This window comes from Crinia signifera, chromosome 6 (assembly GCF_055691185.1).
Source record: "Crinia signifera chromosome 6, ASM5569118v1, whole genome shotgun sequence".
NCBI lineage: Eukaryota > Metazoa > Chordata > Amphibia > Anura > Myobatrachidae > Crinia > Crinia signifera.
In genome coordinates this window covers 176,970,557-176,992,995 of record NC_139222.1, presented here as the reverse complement: position 1 = coordinate 176,992,995, position 22,439 = coordinate 176,970,557, and the positions used below count along the sequence as shown (strand labels likewise).

The 22,439-nt window shown below is 43.5% G+C and overlaps 1 protein-coding gene across 6 annotated transcripts in view; it reads left to right on the top strand.

The window, feature by feature from the left end:
- The window catches only part of RGS9 (regulator of G protein signaling 9), a 139,230-nt gene that overhangs the window by 78,313 nt on the left and 38,478 nt on the right, over positions 1-22,439 (top strand). For 5 of the 6 annotated variants that reach the window (XR_014444547.1, XM_083148213.1, XM_083148210.1 and 2 more), the window contains exons 8-11: positions 1,290-1,371; positions 4,002-4,064; positions 15,541-15,570; positions 21,310-21,371. Coding sequence is in view for 5 of the 6 variants with exons in the window: in XM_083148213.1 (XP_083004339.1) it covers positions 1,290-1,371; positions 4,002-4,064; positions 15,541-15,570; positions 21,310-21,371 (237 nt within the window). In the remaining variant the exon portion in view is untranslated. Of the gene's footprint in view, positions 1-1,289; positions 1,372-4,001; positions 4,073-15,540; positions 15,571-21,309; positions 21,372-22,439 lie in introns of all 6 variants that reach the window. The other variant, XM_083148212.1, reaches the window with a different exon arrangement.

Genomic DNA, 22,439 nt, shown 5'->3' with positions numbered 1-22,439 from the left:
TGTGATTTAAAGGTGCTCACACACTAGAAAGATCTGCAATCATAAGATGTGCGCATAAATTAGCCTTGAAATCTTTTGTCCGTCCTGGACAAAAGATTTCAGACGAGCGCACTTAGCCAAAGATTTATCTTAAGATCTCATGTGTGTTCCTATGGATCTTTTGCTAAATCTTCTGATCTTTCATGCAGCATGTAAAGGCCCCCATACCCTAGGGCGACTTTTCCTAAGGACAAGTCAGCCCCGATTTCCCCTGAGCTTCCCGGGCAGCTCCCCGGGGGATCTTGATAAGTTTTGGCACTTGATGTGCCATTTTTTACATGTGATAAATCGGATGCGATTTATCACATGTAAAAATCTGGGGGGGAGCATCAGGAGCAGGCTGGCAGTGGGTACCTGTCCGGGGAGTGGCAGGAGCAGGGACTGGTCCGGGAAGCGGCACAAGGTGTAGCGGCAGGCAGCGGATGGTTGTGGGTACCTGTTTCCCAGACTCCTGACTCCCAGAGTGGGTACCTGTCCGGGGAGCGGCAGGAGCAGGGACTGGGACTTTGAATAGGATGGTTTCTATTCTCCCGCTCGCCGTGGGGACCGCAGAGCAGCGGGAGAATAGAAACCATCCTATTCAAAAGACCGGGCGTCCGCTGATTGGCTGAGTTCCCAGCCAATCAGCGGCCGCTCAGTCTTTTGAATAGGATTTCCTTCTATTCTCCCGCCGCGCCCCCGGTCTCTGCTTAGCATCTGCGCCGCGGTCCCCGCTCCCTGCCTGCCGCTACACCTTGTGCCTCTCCCTGGACCAGTCCCTGCTCCTGACGCTCCCCGGACAGGTACCCACTCCCAACCTGCTCCTGATGCTCCCCCCCAGATGGCTGCACATGATTAATCTTATGTGCAGACTGTCCGACATCTGGATCTGATCCGATGCGCACGGGACCGCGCATCGGATCAGATCAGATGTCATACCCTACGCAATTTGGCCAATTTCACCCGATTTCTCGGTCCAATCCTCCAGAATCGGGTGAAATCGGGGCCAAATCGCGTAGTGTATGGGGGCCTTAAGATCATAAGATTTAGCAAAAGATCCGCAGGAGTGTGCATCCGATTGATTTTATTATTGCCCCCGTTTCATCACAGCACCCTCAAACAAATCATTGGTTCTGTTCTGTATCTCCAAAGAGAACATACAGTAGTATATTTTTCCATACTTATCCTCAGATCACAGGGAGTGGTTTCATATATTACAAAGATATTGTGGTATCTATTCTATGACTATACATTAAATACTGTTATTACAGGGCTGGGAAGGAGCGTAAGAAATCTGACCGTGTGGTGTTGGACTGTCAGGAAAAGGCATATTGGCTGGTTCACCGACCACCAGTGAGTACAGTGCCCAACTTTCCTGAATTCTACACATAAAACATATTTAGTCACCAATCTCACATACTCCGCTCTAATCTTTCGGTTTGTTTTCGGGGGCATACCATTTATTTTTCACAGTAAAAACAAATGCAATTTAATAACATGTTGCTAGCTATTGGTGGACATGTGAATGAAAAAGAAAGGTATTTGGATGACTAATAGTGACTAGATCCACAGGTAATAGATTGACAACATATGGTCGACATACATATGGTAGCCATGGTCAAAAGGGCAACACTAGAAAAAAGTGGTCGACACATAAAAAGGTTGACATGTGGTTTGGGGGGAGGGGGGGGCAGTGACAAAGTACCAGGCACTTTATTATCACATCTCCTCCCTTACCACTGCTTTATACATCTTCCCCTGTATCTCTCCCAATCAGGAGGTCACATGCATAGTGCTCATATTCTGATGAATTCATCCAATATTGAAATGATCATTAGAGTTTGCTTCATAATAATATATTTGGCAAGCTCACTAATTGAGCAGCATACAAATCCCTATAGCACACACCACTGGTGGCCAAAAGTATAGGGAATTTGTCAAGAAATGCACAGATGTACAAGGAAAGTATGTTGTGCATGCAAATGTTCCAGCCTAATGACTTATTTGTCCAGGCACATTGTTTCACTGATACAAGGTCATCAGTATAGATCTCCCCTGCAGCATGGATACAGCAGTAACTGGTTCTTCTCTAGCTAATCTCATTTTGTGCATAATCCTATTTAAGAAAATAAAAATCATAGCTCATGGAATACCACTGTCAAATCAGAAGCTGTGTTAGGAGATCTGTGTTGTCACAACAGATACTTCCCCATGTTCTGGGACAGTAATAACAATAAAATAATGTAGAAACGTAGTTGTACTCTATGCAAATTGGCTACCAAAAGTAAAGCTGATCTCTTATGTGGCACTGCCGTTACTTAACAAATTCTGCACATAGAACTGGTTATTTAAGTAGTGCATACAGCATTATTTAAAGAGAAAATCAGCTTGGCAGTTCCATTCCCTTCAACCCAAGTGCTATGGCATTGCCCTAAACAAGTACGGCTGTGATTGTATAGTTGTAACTGTCCAAATCTTGTTGCAATTGTCCTCAACACTTGCTCTTTGCGCTATTTTTTTATATGATTTTTGGAGTGCCCAATACCAACTAGCTCAGAGGAGAACATCAAGGCTTCTAGAGGTATATATACTGCTAGTAAACCCGCTCAAAGGAAAAGCTTTGAATGCTAGTCTGCTACCTTATGTGTTTGTGAGAAAGAGGTGTAGTTTCAGCCAGCAGATGGCAGTGTTTCGGAGACTCACGGACACTAGACATATATGTACCTGTGCCAGCGGCAGGGCACAGGAGCTCCGACGTACGGCGCCGGAGCAGAGATGAGGGGAAGGGAGAGTGGCAGGAGGGGGGGAGAGACTCGGGGGGTGGCCCAGAACTCTGTGGTGGGTTTTGCTGGGGCAGGACAAACCTGCCCTTGTAGGTTTGTCCTGCCCCAGCAAAACCCACCACTCAAGGAGGTAGGTTAATAAATGTAACAAATTAATGAGAGAGGCATTAGGCTTAAAAACTAGAAAGGGAATGCTAATGATTGGGCTGAATAATAACATTGGTAGGATAAAAGGGCTGATGATTTCAGAGTTTCTTTTACCCTGTCTCACTTTGGGGGTTATTCTGATTCACTCGGAAAGGCACAATCACTCTCTAATGGACAAAACCATGTGCACTGCAGGTGGGGCTGATGTAACATGTGCAGGGAGAGTTAGATTTGGGTGCTTTATTGTTTCTGTGCAGGATAAATACTGGCTGCTTTATTTTTACACTGCAATATAGATATCAGTTTGAAGTACACCCCCCCCCACCCACCCAAATCTAACTCTGCACATGTTACATCTGCCCCACCAGCAGTGCATATGGTTTTGTCCATTAGAGAGTGATTGTGCCTTTCCGAGTGAATCAGAATAACCCCCAAAGTGAGTGCAGACTACCAGGTAAAGCTACATTATATAACACTGGGAGTAGACATGTCTTTGTATAAGCCAATAGTAGAGTAAAGCGTTTGCATGACACCTGAATGCCGGCATATGACCAAGCTCCCTACAATCAGGCTGTTGCTGGCTTTTATTTGTAAACTTTGACATCATAGAAGTTTAAATTGCCATCTTCACTGTCATTGCAAGGGATAGTCAACATAATAACGGATTGAGAAATGAACTTGATTCCACGGTTCTTCCATCGTTATATACATTTATTGGCTTGTAGGTGGCATCCTGCAGTTTTTGTTTTATACATTACTTCATCACATTGGCTTGCCATGTTTTTCACAAAGGCCTTCATCACATCTTTCAAGCAGATTTGTTACATTTGTTGTCTGCATAGAACACAGATCGGCTATTCTGTGTGCAATGGAAACAGTTTTGTTTTGAAACTACTTGCATGTATTATTTAAGGTCAACAACTGTGTGAATAAAACAGGAAATATACTGTAGGACATTGTTATAGATAAACCATTAAAGTTATCTGAAGATGTAAAAGCCCTTCAGCACATTTCTCATTGGCACACATTAACCTAGCCTTCTGTTTATATCAGCCCGGAATGCTGGATGTGTTGGACTATGGGATGGACAGAGCCACTGACCCCAATGTTGCCAAGGTAAACAGGTGAGGCTGCAATGATCTCTATTTGTTATTTTTAAGAAATTGTAAGATACACACTGAAAGTAGTAACAGGTATTCTGTGCTCCACATCTCTCATGGACGCATGTCTGGTAATATGGCACAGAGAGGCATTAACATGGCACAGAGAGAGGCGATGAAGCTATGCCTCTTAATGTACTGATATTCTAGTGGGATCTACGAAACCTGCTCTGTGTAAATCTTTGAATGAATGGCAAAATTATCGCAAATCGCTATTCACTACCACTAGCAAATCCATACGCAATTCAAGAACCATCAAATGTCTGTTCAAAGTCTGCCCCTACTGACATCTGTGTTTGGCATATGAGAACTATGACCTGGTCAGTACTTTTATGTCCACCCACTTTATCTTTCTCCAAGGTTTAGTACATAGACCTTCTTAAATCTAAAACACAAGTAGCTTTATACTACGGATACATCAGATTTTATTGGTTGCTTTATTGGCATTGCAGGGAACTGTGCTGAGCATAAAATGGCGGGTAGCATCTGTGTTTAATCATTTATGCATTAGGTTTACTCCCAGAAAAGTAGATTGGCACCATTTATTCCATTTTGTGGATGGGAGTTTTTGCACTGCCGTTTACCAGTAAACAAATATATGCAAATGTGCACTAACAAAGTGGGACTCCTTATAAACTCTTTGGGCAGACGCAGTTATACTGTATGTGCAGGCCTCTGGAATGGGTCCCGGCAGCTTCTGTGCATTTACTTCACAAGGTAGATTCTGCTTGATCTGCCTACTGTAATAGGGGACAAAATGTTCAAGTAATTGAATCCGCCCTATTGAGTCTTACATCTGCAGAGGCGGAATGGGGTAAGTGACGTTCTCTCATAGGCAAATGCTTCTTGAGGCCCCCCCATACATTACAGATATATTGCTGTAATCTCCCGATTCCCCGGCGGCCAGTTCGGGGGGAATCTGGAATATTAAACATGTTTCAAAATCTTGATTCCCCAACAGATCGTTGATCATAAATGCCCACCAATAGGAATCTGGCTCTGACGTATGGAAAAAAGAAGAATAAGGGCTGCGCTTTGCAAAATAGTATAAATTTATTAAAACATATAAATAAAATCAAAACTTTTTTACACTATAATCAAAGATGTTGGGTGGCCACTTACACATACAAGACAGACACACATATAACAATTAGAGCTCTTGTTTTCTCTTTCAACTTTGTTAGTATGGATGTTATTTTAGTCTATCTTGTTAGTCCATTAGTATGATGTTAAAAAAGCTTCAACACTTTGTTAGAGATTAAAATGTCCCCCACTCATGTGCACATGTATTAGTGGTTAAAAACTCACATTAGTGATAATTAGGTTGCTGACACGTGGGGATCCAGCTCTGATGCTCGGGAGTTGTCACGACCAATATTTCAGCAGTTCACTGCGGTCCTCAATGCGATGTCAGTCTCCCCTCAGGCTTGTCTCAGTTAGCCACCAGATGTCCCTGTCGACAGGGACATCTGGTGGCTAACTGAGACAAGCCTGAGGGGAGACTGACATCGCATTGAGGACCGCAGTGAACTGCTGAAATATTGGTCGTGACAACTCCCGAGCATCAGAGCTGGATCCCCACGTGTCAGCAACCTAATTATCACTAATGTGAGTTTTTAACCACTAATACATGTGCACATGAGTGGGGGACATTTTAATCTCTAACAAAGTGTTGAAGCTTTTTTAACATCATACTAATGGACTAACAAGATAGACTAAAATAACATCCATACTAACAAAGTTGAAAGAGAAAACAAGAGCTCTAATTGTTATATGTGTGTCTGTCTTGTATGTGTAAGTGGCCACCCAACATCTTTGATTATAGTGTAAAAAAGTTTTGATTTTATTTATATGTTTTAATAAATTTATACTATTTTGCAAAGCGCAGCCCTTATTCTTCTTTTTTCTATCTGACATATTTAGAAGGGGTTTGGTAATCCCCCTTCATTGGGAGCTGCTGCAGTGCTAAATAGTCAATCAGCGCTCAAACATTTGTTCTTTTTCTGACGTATGGAGGCTGCAATTTTTCACTTTCCGTTAGGAGTTGTATCATTTGCATTTGCTATATGGCAAAAAGAGATTGTGTGAATATGCAGTTTTTGCTTGTTTGCTGCCCAACTCTGCATCAGTCCCTAGTGCAGCCCATACATCTATCAGGCAAATGCCAATCTGATTCACTAATTGGCGGACTTCGATGGTCTTAGATTTCTCAGGGTACTGTCAAAATTCAACAAATGAAAATCCCCATTTTTCCCATTCCAGTCACTTTGTTCCAATGTGTTGAATATTGACAATCACCTGAGCCACTCATTGGTAGAACACTGAATTGACCTGTTACAGTCTTGATGTACAGGTCCCTTAAAGTTCTGTCGAAAGCGATATGAGGTGTTGGGCATTATAGTGCTTTTTTATTTTTTATTGAATGAATCACAATAAAATTCTAAAAAGTATAGTAGCAACAACAAAATTCACGATAAATCAGATTACAATGAAGGGAACCAGTTTTATAAGACTAAAAGAGTAAGGAAAAAAACCGTTGTAAAGACGATGTGGTTACCTGGCAAAGGAAATATTGCAGAAAAAAAGACGTAGAAGGAGAAGATATAGTAACAGAGAAGTAGGAAAAGAGAAAGGATGCGAAAATAAAAATGGAGGGGGGGAATGACCTCCACACAAGTCTTCACGGGAAGCAAGTTGTCAGGCATACTAAAATATCAGAATGTGGATGGGTGTGATAACTTAAACAGGCGCCGGAAAGTGGGTTAAAAAGTTCAATTTATTATACAAAAACAGTGTTATGTTAGCAAAAAAAGATACAGGTCGAGTATCCCGTATCCGAATATCCATTATCCGAATTATTCCGAAAACCAGACATTCCAGAAAGTGAAATTTTTTTTTTTTTTTTTTTGCTAAAAACTCACTGGGGACATTTGTAACAGCATCACTGGGGACATGATATGTAACTGGCAATATATATGTGCAAGACAATGATTGCTTGGCATTCAAATTCAGTGCTGAGATAGTACACACATTTTGTTTCACGTTTTGAAACCTTGTTTTTTGAACAAATAAAATATATTTGTGTGTATTTTATGTGGTAATAAAATATATTTGTGTGTATATTATGTGTTTATACAGCATAAATGCAAGATACTTCAAAATACATCATTGAAATATTAAAATATTCCGAAATACGGAATAATCCGTTATCCAAAATTCTACTGGTCCCGAGCATTTTGGATAAGGGATACTCAACCTGTACTTCTAAAATATAATTTCTAAAAAAGCATGGATGAATCCTTACCCCTAAGGGTATTTGTAATAAATTTAACTTTTTAACCCACTTTCCGGCGCTTGTTTAAGTTATCACACCCATCCATTTTCTACACACATCCAAAGTCTGAGGGAGACCTTAAAGCAGGCATGTCCAAACTGTGGCCATCCAGCTGTTGTGAAACTACACATCCCAGCATGCCTTGCCATAGTTTTAGCATTCCCTAATAGCAAAACTGTGACAAGGCATGATGGGACTTGTAGTTTAACAACAGCTGGAGGGCCATAGTTTGGACATGCCTGCCTTAAAGTGATAACAAAAAGGCAGCCTAAGGAGCGCAGGACATTCGATACTCAAATCCATCACTCTAAAACATCAGAATGTCCATATACCAGGGGCTCAATTGGCGGGGGACATTTTGACAAATCAGTCAGGGCGACCAGATTTTGTTTAATGCTTTGGAAAAGTTACGTAGTATGGCAGTCATGTTCTCCATCTTGTAGACATACCAGATACGGGATATAATGGCCTGCATGGGGGATGGAAAGGGCTTTTTCCAATGAAAAGCTATTTGACATGTCATAGCAGAGATTATGTGGCGGAACAGTTTTATTTTGTGCCGAGGAAAAGTAGGAATAGTTGTGTAAAATAGGTGCTGGAGTAAGGTGAGGATTTCTCACCAAATATTGGCAAGTTTCGGACAGGACCACCAGATATGTTAAAAGGCACCCTTGTCTGTGACAAACCCTCCATCACCTAATCGTATCCGGGAAAATAGTTTTAAATTGGGAAGGTACATAATGCCAGCGATACAGCAGTTTGTATACATTTTCCTTCATCTTTACACATATAGAACTGGAAGCGGCATTGTCCTAAATTTGGGCCCAACCATCAGTATCTAAAGGGTGCCTTAGGTCTAGCTCCAATGCCAGCTCATGAAGATCCCATGTAGGATCTGATTCCTTGTCCAAAAATGTATAAATATTAGAAATCAGACCCTTAGTGAATGATCATTTCCAGCAAACGTATTCAAAGGATGTTAAAGGGCTGGTAGTGACTGAGGTAATTTTCAAAATATGAGTGCCAACATCTCTGTGAGAGATGCGCAAAATATCGGCTAAAAATGCCAGCATCGCTTACATTTGTTATATGAAATCAAATAAAAATTGTGTGTAAAAAAAAGATTATATTTCCTATATAAGGTAAACATTACGGGTCACTCTGATGAATAAAAATGTTTGCTTTGCAATTTTTACACCGATTTTGACAAACTCAAAGGTTAACAAACTCCAAAATAGCTAGAGAGTGAGAGACCACTGGGTGGGAAAGTGTTACACAAGGGCGGCCTGGGGTCCCACAGCAGAGATGACATTGTAGCTAGTCCCAACTCCTCCAGGTCACGTCACGTCTGCAAACCCACGTGATTCTCCTCCTCCTCACTGCCTTCTATACGGGCTGGTCTGCCGCGGTCAATTACAGCTGATCCACCGTCATCTGGCAGCAGCCGCTGGATACAAGTCAGCGGTCGAGACCTGACTCCCGCTGTACGGCATACAACTAAGCCGACCACCAGTAGGACGTCACATCTTCCACTTCTGTCAACGGCATCACGGGTAGAGCTCTGCTCCCCGCCCCACCATTACTCCACAACTGGGTAGAGCCCGCACTCGCTCCCCGACTCAGCATCAATCTACAACCGGGTGAGCCTGTATTCCACCAGAAGCTCCCCAATCCATCCCATGAACGGAGGGTGAGGTATTCAAACCTATTTCTGCACTTAATGCCCATTTACGGCATTTGACTGCTATACTAACCCTGCTTTGAGCTAACTGACAGTGTTATTGGCTGTTTGCCTAAATTCATCTCATCCTTCATCTCATTCCGTTTTATCACCTCATCATTTACATGACTGTCACTAATCACTAATCATATACTCCGGAGCTCCTACAATAAGTTTGCAAACGTGACCCCCCCTTTTTTTATGGCTATTGAAGCATTATGATTGCTTGTTGCCTTTATATATTTTAATCATTGTCATTTATGTATGTTTCTGTGTACTTTTTGATTTTATGTATAAAATGTTTATAATTATCTAAACAGTGTGTCCGGTGTCATTCTGTCCGGTGGTATATTAAATTGAACCTATCCACTAGCAGCGCAAAGTGGTTTAAAGAACCTACAGTCCCAACTCCTCTGCCTCAATATTCACCCAGACCTTCTTAGCACCCCAGGACTGCACTAGTGGTAACCATGTTTTTATTTTTGCAATTTATTGTTACGGTTTACACAGGGCCGTCTTAAGAATATAATGGGCCCCTGGACAAAATAATTTGAGGGGCCCCCTCCCCTCACCTATGTGCAGCAGCGGTGGGTTGCGGGGATCCGGGCAGCGGTGGGTGGAGGGGTCCGTCCAGGAAGCGGCGACTCAGACCTTGATGTAGTGCTGTTTGCCACCTTACGGGAAGCGCTGCAGATTTTGGAAAGACTGGCTGGGCGCTGATTGGCTGAGCGTCTGGCCAATTAGCATCTGCCTAGTCTTTTTATAATCAGTACAGCAGCGATTCCCAACCGGCGGCAGACAGCACTACATCAAGGTCTTCGCTTCCCGGATTGACCCCGCCACATGCCGCTGCCCGGATCCCCTCCACACGCCTCTGCCCGGATCCCCTCCACACGCCGCTGCCTGGGTCCCCTGCACACGCCGCTGCCTGGGTCCCCTGCACACGCTGCCCGTGTCCACTGCACACACCGTCCACTGCCCGGGTCCCCTGCACACGCCGCTGCCCAGGTTTCCTGCACACGCTGCTGCCCAGGACCCCTCCACCTGCCGCTGCCCGGGTCCCCTCCACCCGCCGATGCCCGGATCCCCTCCACCCGCCGCTGCCCGGATCCCCACCACACGCCGCCCACCGCCTTTCCCTAGGACAGTGCTGTCTTCCCCATTGTGGTGGGCCCCTACTATCCCTGGGCAACTGCCCATTAAGCCCAACGGTAAAGACGGCCCTGTGTTTACATGTTTACAATCCCCCAAATAATCGCAATGAATTGGATTGATATTGGGGATTCATGATATATGTATGGGCTGCGTTAGGTATTGATGCACAGTTGAGCACAAACAAAAAGACACAACACATAAATTATGCACAACCATACACATCTATTATTGTACCCAATAGCAGCTGCAAGAGATAGAACTCATAGCAGGAGGTGCAAGATTGCTGCTCGGAATAAGATGCATTTAAAATGAACAAATTCATTCCCTGCCAGGGACGGATGTAAACTTAATTGAGAAGGATTTTAATGCTTTTTTGTACTGTTCCTACAGAATCTACAAATAAATACGTGGCTTACATAAGAATACCTTTCTGGCATTGTCTCAGATTTTTTAAGTAAAATGGTTAACGGGGAAAAACAATTTTAAAATCTATGGGAATATTTGTAATTTGTGCTCAGCAATGACTGTCAAGAAGTTGTTCTATTTTCCTTGCCTGACACTGAATTACAAGCCAATTCTCGGAATATATAAGAGATATAGTGACAGTGTTCACATGAAAGACGGTGAATCACTGATAAACCTCCCCTTGAGGCCCTTCAACATGTCGGAGATCAGAGATTACTGGGGTCTGTCGGGATTGGTTACCATAGAAACCTAGTGTGTGAATTGAGACCATACCATATATACTATACATACCATATATACTATATAGAGAGAGATAGAGAGAGAGAGAGAGAGAGAGAGAGAGAGAGAGAGAGAGAGAGAGAGAGCACATGTACTGCATGTACTCCAAACAAATATTGATTGCTGGGATGTGTAGTTTCACAGCAGCTGAAAACCCGCAGGTAGTTGTTTTCTGTTCTAGAGGGGTGTCTGGGGTTCTTACAACCGCTGTCTTCTGTAATAGAATATCTGTACACTTTCTCTTTGTGAGCTGGTTGAAAACCTCTTTGCTAAGCTGAAATATTTTCTTTAATTTCTATGCTGATTATTTTTTTTATCCTCTCTTGTCCGTTCTCTCCACAGACTCCGCTTTGAACATTATCTCTGGGAATCTCGTGTTGAGAATGTTGTCTGGGAGTTAGAGGAGAGGCTGCTTTTCAGATGATAACACGTCCATCCTTCATTTCTCCAGCAATTAGGAGGAGAGAGATACTTAGCTTTTATGTTTATTCTACAAATGGCTCCAGCGAGTGGAGATTTCCCATTATTAACAAAATATGCATTAACTGCATAACATAACAGACTCCTATGTAGGCCTCTAGAGAAGCTGAGTACACTTGAAATAAGTACAATATTTAAGTTCACTACATTCTGCAAATTCATTTTTGAATATAGTTCTGCTCAATATTCGCATAATTATACTAACATATGTATGCAAAATATACAGACTAATGAAAATCTATAATCATGCTGAATGCTATATGAACAAAGTAGCAGTACTAGTATATGTGAAGTCTGAAATCAATATTAATGCATGTTTTCACATGTCACATTAGCTTTCTCTATTAAGTGGACTTCACCATACAGTATCTGCACAGCAGTCCCTCAGTCCCCCTTAAGAGCCCTACACACGAGGAGATACTGTATGTCAGCGCTGTATGCTGAGCGATCTGACATGGCCAATGTTCTCCGGTGAGAACACTGGCCCTGACCGGCGATTAGCTAGATTTATCCATTCAGAACAGGTCACTGGTGGTATTACATTTAGGCCCTTATTCTGATCGGTGCGGAAATATCCGCGTGCGTTCGTGCCGCCGATGTTTTGTGTCTGCGCATGTGCAGAGGCGTCTCTGCGCATGTGCGAGCAGGGCGTACGGCCAAATCCCGCATGAAATGTGAATACTCCGAACAGGGGGTGGAGAGGGGCGTGAAGGGCTATTTGGGCTCATTACCATATGCATACGCCCCGCGTTTCATGGGCGTTCCCATGCAAACGCTGGGCGTACGTATGGTAATGCGGCCGTGACGCACGTGTAGGAGGCGGACATATGACATCGCCGGATGTCAGCTGCCCGCCCAGATCCCTGCTTTTGCACGGAAAAATGTCCGTGTGGTCTGAGGTTGCGGGTGCTGGTGGAGCACTCGGTCCTGCATTCGATGGTCTGCGACCATCGAATGATGGGGGAGGTTCCCTGAGATGGAGGAGGCGTATTCCGTGAAAAATACATGTGCGGTCCGTTCGGCCAGCTTCTTACCGCGTACGGACGGAGTTGGCGATCCGTATGGAAGGCAGGGTTTCGCACGCACGGTCCTGGCCGCATAATCGGATCCGGCCGCACCGATCAGAATAAGGGCCTTAGTGATGTCTGTGACCACACTGTTGCTGACTTCTCTCCATGTTGTAGGGAACTATAATTTATCCATAGCATCTTCAATGTCCATAATGGTATGAGGAAATATTTAAAAACTATAAAGGCTCCCGTACACTAGTTTCCCCTTGACCTCCCCTGGCAGCTCCTCGGGAGTCTCACTTACGATTGATGTGCTATTTTTTACATGCAATAAATGTATTGCTTGTAAAACTCACTGGGAGCTTCAGCAGTGGTGGGGGAAGGAGAGATGGGCAGCCTGGCAGGGAAGTGGCAGCAGAATTTAAATAAGTACTTTCAAAAGACTGGCCGGCCACTGATTGGCTGAGATAATTCTCTCAGGCAATCAGCCGGCAACCAGTCTTTTGAAAGTATATTTTTAAATTCTGCTGCCACTTTCCGACTTGCCGCTGCCACATCCGATTTGGCCCGATCCTTTGGTATCGTGTGAAACCGGCAGAAGTCGTACTAGTATATAGGCACCTTCACACTCCTTTATGTCAATTTTGTTGCCAAAATGTATTTATTTATTACCAAATACATATTCTTCAGCACTTTACAGAGAATATTTGAACATTCACATCAGATCCTGCCCCAATTGAGTTTACAATCTATAGTGCCTACAAACATTCATTCTAGGGTTAATTATGTTGGGAGCCAATTAACTACCAGTACATATTAGGATTGTGGGAAAAAACCGGAGTACCCAAAGGAAACCCACGCAAACACGCAAAAATACAAACTCCGCACAGTTAGGGCCATGGTGGGAATTGAACCCACGACCTCAGTGCTGTGAGGCAGCAATGCTAACCAAAATAATTCAGTATCAGTGCCTGCTCCCAGGTGTTGGGTGTTGCTGACTAACAAGTGTATAGTGTGATAAGGTTGTGCTTGGTTGGACAGTGACTGAGCTATCTGTCAGATGCAGTGTTTACAGCCAGGACACAATAGGCTTTTTGAACGTTATTGAGTGAATCATCTCCTACAGAGAGATGTTTCATTTTATTACTGCATGAATAAAACATCTTTACTGTGTGACTGTCATCACACTTACATAACCCTATTATTAATGCAGTAATATCTTTACCTAAATATAAACATATCATGTAGCAACATGCAGGTTTTCTGTATAATAATAATAATAATAATAATAATAATATTCTTTGCACAATCCAATGCTTGGCTTCCATGGTAAGCTGTCCTCTCTAGAATGCTATAGTACCTTTGCTATGTGCCCTAAGATGATGATATAAAGAAGTAAAACTGTATTTGTATTTTGTGAGTCTTGAATTTATCATATAACATTCTGGTTCACAGCAATTTATTTCCACATAGTCTTTTTTTTTAGTACCAATTTTATTATTGTACCAAATTGACAAATTAAGGTTGCAGCTAATGTAACTTTATTACAGATATCATCAATTGCCCTAATTCTAGTGCATGGTTGTGAAAATCTTACACGTGAGTGAAGTTGCATAATATAGAGCATTGTTTCCCACATTCGCTGCTCAGAGCCCCAGAACAGTCCTGTATTAACCGCCTGATTCAGATTTGACGCACCAAGAAAATTTTGCAATGCGGCTCACAGTGAGGATTTATTTACAGAGTGATTGACATGTAGGCAGAGCCGAATTTCCCATTAGGCACGTGAGGCACCGGCCTAGGGGCGGCACATGTTTGGGGGCGGCACTTGGATGACTGTGATAGTACTGTCAGCCCAAAATGTACCAATAACTGCAAAATATCCACTGTACTGTACTATATTCCATCTTAAATAGAGTGTAAATGGATAGGACATGCAGATACTGCCCCTATAAACTATCCTATTTAGTAAACATTATTGTTGTGCCTAGGGGCGCCCTCATCCCTAAATCCGCCCCTGCATGTAGGCACTGTTTAGAGGACATAATGGGAACTGGTGGCAAGAATGCAGGACTGTCACTAAGGGCCAGATGCACTAAACTTCAAAAGTGATCAAATGGAGAGTGGTTAACTACCAACCAATCAGCTCCTGCCTGACATTTTTCAAACAGTCTGTGAAATGGCAGGTAGGAGCTGATTGGCTGGTTCTTTATCACTCTCCATTTTATCACTTCTCAAGCTTAGTACATCTGGCCTAAAGACTTTCAGGGGTAAATGTATTTACTAAAATGGGAGTTCTATAGAAGATGGGATGTTGCTATGGACAACCAATCAGCTTATCTCTATTATTTTCCAGAAGGTGCTGAATAAATATGAAGTAGAATCTGATTGGTTGCCCATAGCAACATCCCAATTTCAGTAGAACCCCCATTTTAGTAAATTTACCCCTCAGTGTCTTGCAATCCCATATGCCCAAAACATGATGCCAACTTCACAGCTCTCGCTGCCATTCTGCAAGATCATAGACTCACTTAGGGAGATATGATATGCTTTGCGGTAACCAATAAGTTGCTGAGGTGTAGTGATATCTCTAAATTCTGGGCTGCTGCTATAATTGCGTAGCCTGGAACATCGCAGCTGAATAGGCATTAGAGTACAAATCATAATCAGGCCCTAAGTGTATCCTTGCATTAGAGCAGGTGAATGAATTGGCTCAAGCATGGATAGATTTAAACCCTGCGCTGTAAGGTGGCTTGGAGGAACGAGTTTGAGAAACGAATGCTACAGAGGAAAAAAATGGCACAGCAAAATGAGAGTAAATAAGAAACGTTGGCTATTTTCTGATTCCTGTTCCTGAGGCTGGTAATAGTGTATAATACAAGCACTGTATAATTGCTGGGTATAACAGTCATTCTTATCCTGAGCAGAGATGTGTTTTTCTCTTTTTTTCTTATCCTGTGTAATATATTCCTATTTCTCTGCTTTGCAGAAGAGGACGGTGGATTTCTACAGGCGAGAAGTAAGTGGACGTTTGTTCCTAGAAAGACGCAGCTTAGAAACAGCAGCTGGAAATAGCTGTGATTTACACCTTGCTATAGTGATATTTACTTCTCTATATATATCCTCCTCGCAGATGCTGTAGATGCAGAAACATTGCACAGAGCAGTGGGCGTATTGAGTCTAAATCATATTTAACTCTTTCAGTGACAGCTAAGTACTAGTAGCATCCAATAACAACATCGTCCGCAGTTATACAATAAACCTGATTCAGACCCAATTGGTGTGGCTCTGTGCATACCCAGGGGGAATATGCACATGTGCAGACCCCCTGTGCAAACGCATTCGGCTAGTATCACACTCGCCGAGGCATCCGCATAGAAGGGGGAGGACAGGGGGCGGCAGCACCCCATATTTGCCCATTTCCGTTGGAAATAAAAGTCAGTCTAGACTGAACGGGTGAAAAATCAGTCACTGTTGAGCGACCACCGAATGATTTTTCACTCTTGTGGCCGAATGTGAGGGGATGTGTAAGCATGCGCATCCCCTCGTATGCAAATGCAGGGATTCGCGCAGCGGGGGGGGGGGGGATTTGGTCATCTGGCAGGGCTGGCTGCGTTTTTTTGCTGGGCTGCGAGTATACACAGCGTAGCGAACAGGTCTGAAACAGGCCCATATTTTCTCAAAGTACAATTCCCCAGTAGCAATAAAGGCACTTATGCTGGGTACACACTAGGTGGACGCCTCAGCTGTCTGCCCTATCTGTGCCTGCTCAGTTGTGATGTCAGTCACAGACAGCCTCTGCTTCATGTGTACAGGAGGTCGGCTATCCACTTGTACACACAGCACAATGTTCCAACATACAGTATCTGCAGATATATCGCCCATGCGCTGTGCTGCACTGTCCTCGCGTTATGTCTGTGAATGGCGTCGCTCAGACATATCGGTGGTACACATCCACTGATGTGCCCACAATATATATTCAGTTGAATGGACAATGTATATCGGCCACTGTGTACCCAGCTTAAGACAGTGGTTCCCAAACTTTTGTGAATCACACTGCCCTAGAGTAGCAGATTACTCTTCACTGCTCTCCTTGGCAGGGCATAAAGTGGTCATGCAGAGGTGGGGAACTCATTTCTCTATGCTACCTAATTACCCCCTCTCCCCACCCCCCATTAGGCAGAGACAGGGCCAGTAGTAGGGTTTTTGGCACCACCGTTCAAACTAGAATGGTTTTCTGTGAAAATGACTGTGCAGGGCCAATGTGGAGATTAAAATGTTCCACCTCACCAATAGAGGTGGTGGAACTCAGTTCCACCCTGTTCCCCCTCACTTTAACCACTGCTCCTTGGCCAAAAAATTGTTATTGAGAAATTCAGAACTAAAAGTAAATTGTGTTTATATGTAATCCATAGGTTCAGTTTTGTGGTGATGAACAGTATTCACTTTTGTTTGTCCACACATTTTATCACAGCAAGCCACCAGCACTGGTTCTGCCTATTTTATATTGACCATAAATAGTTTGAATTGGTCCTGGACCACCAACCTTGGTCACCCCTGCAAGTGCCCCTAGGTGCAATGGCACCCACTTTGGGAACCACTGTACTAAGAAACAAAATAGACCTACCACATCTATATAATAGCCCAGAACTGTCAATCTGTGAGTGTGTGTATAATGCTGGGCGGAGTTATAGAGTGAACTCCGCCCCCCGCCCAGAGTTATACACACAGGAATACAGATTGACAGTTCTGGCCTATAGCGACTGCAGCCCAGTGGCCCCCTCCCTTCCCCATGGCTCCTGCTCACCTGGACTCCTGGCACACAGCCGGAGTAGCAGCAGGCTGCAGCACACGGCGGTCCCCAGCATCATCCACAAGCTCCTTAGTGCCCCCATCTCTTAGGCTGCACCGGGGACAGGCTCCACCCAGTGTTCCCTCTAAGCTGTGCGCGTGTGCGCGTGCACACAACTCGCCGAGCATGCGCACAGACATTACAACAGAGCGCACAAAGCAGCAGTGGTCCCCTTTTTGCAGTTGTGGACTAAATTAATGTATGTTTCACCCATTAACTACATCATGTGCTGTTTTTTGAATGTTTAAATGGTTTGAATGTTTAATATAATTTTGAAGAAAAGTTAACACAAATGCTGAATGTCGTTTTCCAGTTATGTATAGAAGTGATGCACAAAAATTAAAATTTCCTTCCAAAGTTGCACAGCCAAAATCTTTTGGCGCACACAGCCTTCGTAAAATTAGAGGGAACATTGGCTCCACCCCAGGGGCGGAGACACACTCCCATGTCCCCTTCCTGCGCACTGGCGCTGGCCTGTTCCATATACACGGCCGAAACCATAAGCGTGCGCATAGGGGGTTGCACAGGCATCTTCTAATGACTGGCACCCCCTCACACTTGCACGCAGTGTCATTTTGACAATGGCAGTGGCGGCTCTGCTCATGCTTCTAAGCTGAGCCCCCTGCACGCAGTAGCACTGCCCTATTCCAGGCATTGGCCGTGGTGCTGTCCGCCATAAACATGATCTCTCCAACAGCAGCAGACTCCCGCCAGCAGCAGTACCAGTAGCGCCGCTGAGGAGGAGAGGCTGCAGCAGCTCCCATCTCCCACCTTCCTCTCCCCGCAGGCCGGTCCATGCAGTGCTTTGCCCGCAGGCAGTGGGAGGCTAATATGACGGATGAGGAGGGGGGAGTCCAGTGACCACCACCGTCGCAGCTTATCCCAGCTGCCCACCGCCCTCTGTAATATGCTCACTCCAGTGCCATAACTATGCCCCACGGCGGATTTTACATACCTCCCAATAGTCCCGAAAACCGCGGGAGTGTCCTGGTTTTCGGGGACATTCCCGCGTCCCTCCCGCAGCCGACAGAGGCCCGCGGCGAGGGGGGGGGCTGTTGGGAGTCCCCCCTGTCGGCTGTAGAGATGGGTCGTTCGCGAACAAAGCGGGTCTTTTGAACGGATCCCATAAAAGACTGAGGGAGCCGCCGATATCAAAAAGGTGATCCGTCGTTCTTTTACTTTCAGTTTCGTTTTTCATTACAATGCATTTGCCTATGCTCAGCACTGCCACCTGTGGCAGCTGAGATGTACTAGCTCAGGAGACTGAGTTCAGTGCTGCTACTTCAAGTAAAAGAAAGAATAATAAGGCTGCTGCTGCTAGGGATGGCCATCGGTGCAGATGCCATCGATGGTTGCCATTGATGGCGATTCTGCACCCAGCCATCGATCAGTGTTTTACTCGGTTATGTATGTTCTTATTTGCTCAGCTCACTGGTTTTTTTTTTAAAAAGTAAAAAAAAAAAAGGCAATAAATGATTTTAAAACAAATTATGCTTCATTATTATCAAATTACCCCTTCTTTCAAAGTGAACCGTTGATCCGCTGCAAGAAGGGAGGGATTACCTTTTTTCCGGGATGCTGGCATTTGAATATTGACCACCAGCATCTTGACAGCCGGTTATCCTTATGCATCCGATCCTATCCCTGCAACCAAGCACTATATACATCTGCTTAATTGCAATGGTTTAACCACTTAGCCGTCTTATATTTTTTCTGAAAATGTTCACAAAATGTTTCCTTTTTTTGTATTGAATTATTTAGCAGCCAATTAAACATGATTCACTATGTGTATTTTGTGTATGGCGTGCCCCAATGTATATGCAGCTTGTAAGACACACTTGCAGTTTGTGCATAGAAATTTGCCACGCCGATTTCCAGTTTCCAGGGACAAATGTAAATGTAATATAAAATTAAATTTGAAAAGATATTGCAGAATAAATATTTTATAAGACAAAAAAGACATTCAGGCAGGAACAAGTCTATATTGTTTCCTTTCCTGTACAAACTGGGTTTTTTTTAACACCTTCCGCTTTAGGGCTCACACACCTGCGCAGAGTAATCCAGCAGAGAATATTCACAGCATAGAGTTTAGTTGATTACTAAACCAAACCACCTTTGTTATCCACATTGGGCCTTATTCAGACCTGTTCACACGGCTGCCAATTTGCAGGCCGAGTGATTATTGATAGATTGCGCATGCGTACGGCCGGTAGTATACATGTGCTAGGCTGCCCTTCTATTAAAGCCTGATACTTTTTTCATCGATGGCCGATTGCAAGGTGATTGACAAGATGGCGGCGTTTGGGGGTGGTAACTGGCCAATTTCTGTGAGTGTCAGGATAAACACCCAGTCTGATTCTATCGCAGCCGCTGAGTAAGTCTAGGGTTACGCCCACACATTCATGGTGAGCTACTTGCGAATGGATTTTCAGGCAAATCGATGATCCAGCAACTTTTTGCAAGCCGTACTTAGCCACATGCAAAGGGTGGAATTTCACTCTGGAGAAGCAGAGTATACCTGCTTTGCTATGAAAATTAGCAGCCCAGCGATCAGGTCTGAATTAGGCCCCTGGATAGCAGGTATTTTTTATATATATATCTATATATATATATATATAGATATATATATATATATAGAGAGAGAGAGAGCAATGTCCCAAAGTTGATGTAAACCAATTGAGAGACGACCAGCACAAGTCCATTTTGTAATAAAAGTCAAAGCGCAATTAAATACCTGGGAAAGAACTTCTAACATGTAATGTATGTTGAATGGGTTGTTCAGTTTTAGCTGTCATTCATTGTTACGTATGGAAGCTGATTTGCTTCATTAAATTGCACTTTGCTTTTATTACAAAATGGACTTGTGCTGGTCATATCTCCACTGGGTTACATTAACTTTGGGACATTGCTCTGTATATTGTTTTTGACCGCGCACGGTCTGGAGATTTTGACAGTGATCGTTTAATTACTGCAATTACTGCATTTTCATCAAGGTAGACATGCACAAAAAGTAACAGGCTTGTAATAAATATCTAATATAAACCACTAAAACCAGCCTCCTGAGAGACGCAGCCTTCTTCCTACATCTACCTGTTCACAACACTGAAGGCACCAGGGCACCATCAACCTTTTGAAGTGAGTGCTGGATTGCCCCGATAATATATATATATATATATATATATATATATATATATATATATATATATATGTATATCCAGCAATGTTTCATTTATATCCAGCAATGTTTCATTTATATCCAGCAATGTTTCCTCCTTAAAGTTTCAAAACCGCTTTGAAACGTTGATATGACACAATAAACAGATTGTTTGCACATTTGAAGCCTGTGGAGTGCCGTCTGGTTCCTATAAGGAGGAAACATTGCTGCCTATCTGAAGTTTTGGGAAGGCAACTTGGCATTCACGTATACGGTCTGCTAAATACGAGTGCCGGTCTACATATATATATATATATACACACACACACACACATGATTTTTTATTGCATCAATGCAGCATATTCTATTGCTATGTAGACAGTGTAGACAGATTTACAGAGGGACCAATGGTGACATTTATCTCGTGGTCTATTGCTACTATTCCTTTGGTGTCTTGTTGTACAATGTCTTTATTTGGAAATTGCTTTGTGTGTCTGAGAGCACACATGTTTATATGGTAATCTGTTTCTAGTTATTTCCTTATTGGTGTTAGTGTGCAACTGTCGATGTGTCACGGATTGTGTAATAACTGTCTGTGTTTGGAAAAGAAGAGTATGCAGTGCAGGGGTGAACCAACGTACTTAAGATGTGAGATGTAGATATATCTAAATATGCTGATTCGATTTTCTCAAAGCATTGTGGATGAGTGCTGAAGGATTTCCTACACTGAGTGTTCCTTCTCTACACAATAGATCATGTACTATCAGCAGTCTTTAATGAGATCTACAGTAAAGTCTTCTGTGTCTCTATCTGGGTAAGTGATTCCCCATGTGTGACTATCCTGTCCTCTCCCTGTTATTGTGTTGAATGTATCAGTAGTTTCTCCTATGCCTGCCCTGCCCTCTGTGTAATGTATCAGTACAGATGTAGCCACCCAATCACCACCTGCGACTCCTGTGGCGATTTGCACGATTCCGTTGCCATGCGCGTAAAGGTAATTCACCCCCACGGCTCATAGAAATGCATTGAGCGTGATATTGCAGTATGGCGATTCCGCATCATGGGTGCAAATTTGGCACAAGTGGGAGCAAGTGGTGCCGATCCGGCAATGATGAGCGTGGCTATATCTGTTGTTGTATGTTTCTCATGTGTGTAACTATTCTGCCCTCTCCTTGTTTTCGTGTGAAATATATCAATAGTTGGAAGTTTCTCCTGTGTGTGATTATCCTGTCCTCTCCCAGTTTGCAAAGTGGGAGTTTTCTTTTTCTCCTGTGTGTGACTATGGGGGTTATTCAGAGTTGATCACTATTGTACAAATTCGCAGTTCTACTGATTATGAAAGGAATGCTCATGCGTATGGGTCATAGCACGCATGTGCCAGGCCAAATAGTGAAAATATCTAATCGCAATACCTTTGCAATTTGGCATGCCCAAGGGAGGGTGTGTGATGTCAGCGCAGATTGACACAGGGTGGGTTTTCACTCTGTCTGGGTGGTGGCTAACCACACACTAATTTGCAGATCAGGCCCTATATTCCTTCTCTTCAATACTGTGGGCCTGATTTGTAAGTAAAGAATAAAAAGCAAATTACAAACCAAGTTGCAATTCGAGGGATGCAAATACGTTAATATATTTTTTTTATTTCTGTACAGGGTGAATACTGGCTTTTGCATGTACCTCACAATTGTCAGATAGCTTTATTTTGATATGTCAATTTAGATTTCAGATCCAAGGGGAGAAGTTGCATCCAATACCCCCGTGAGCTTCCCGGCAGCTTCCCGGGAGGCTCACATGAGATTTGGCACTTGATGTGCAATTTTTTACATGTGATAAATCGCAGGCAATATATTGCATGTAAAGACTCCCAAAGAGCTGCAGCAGT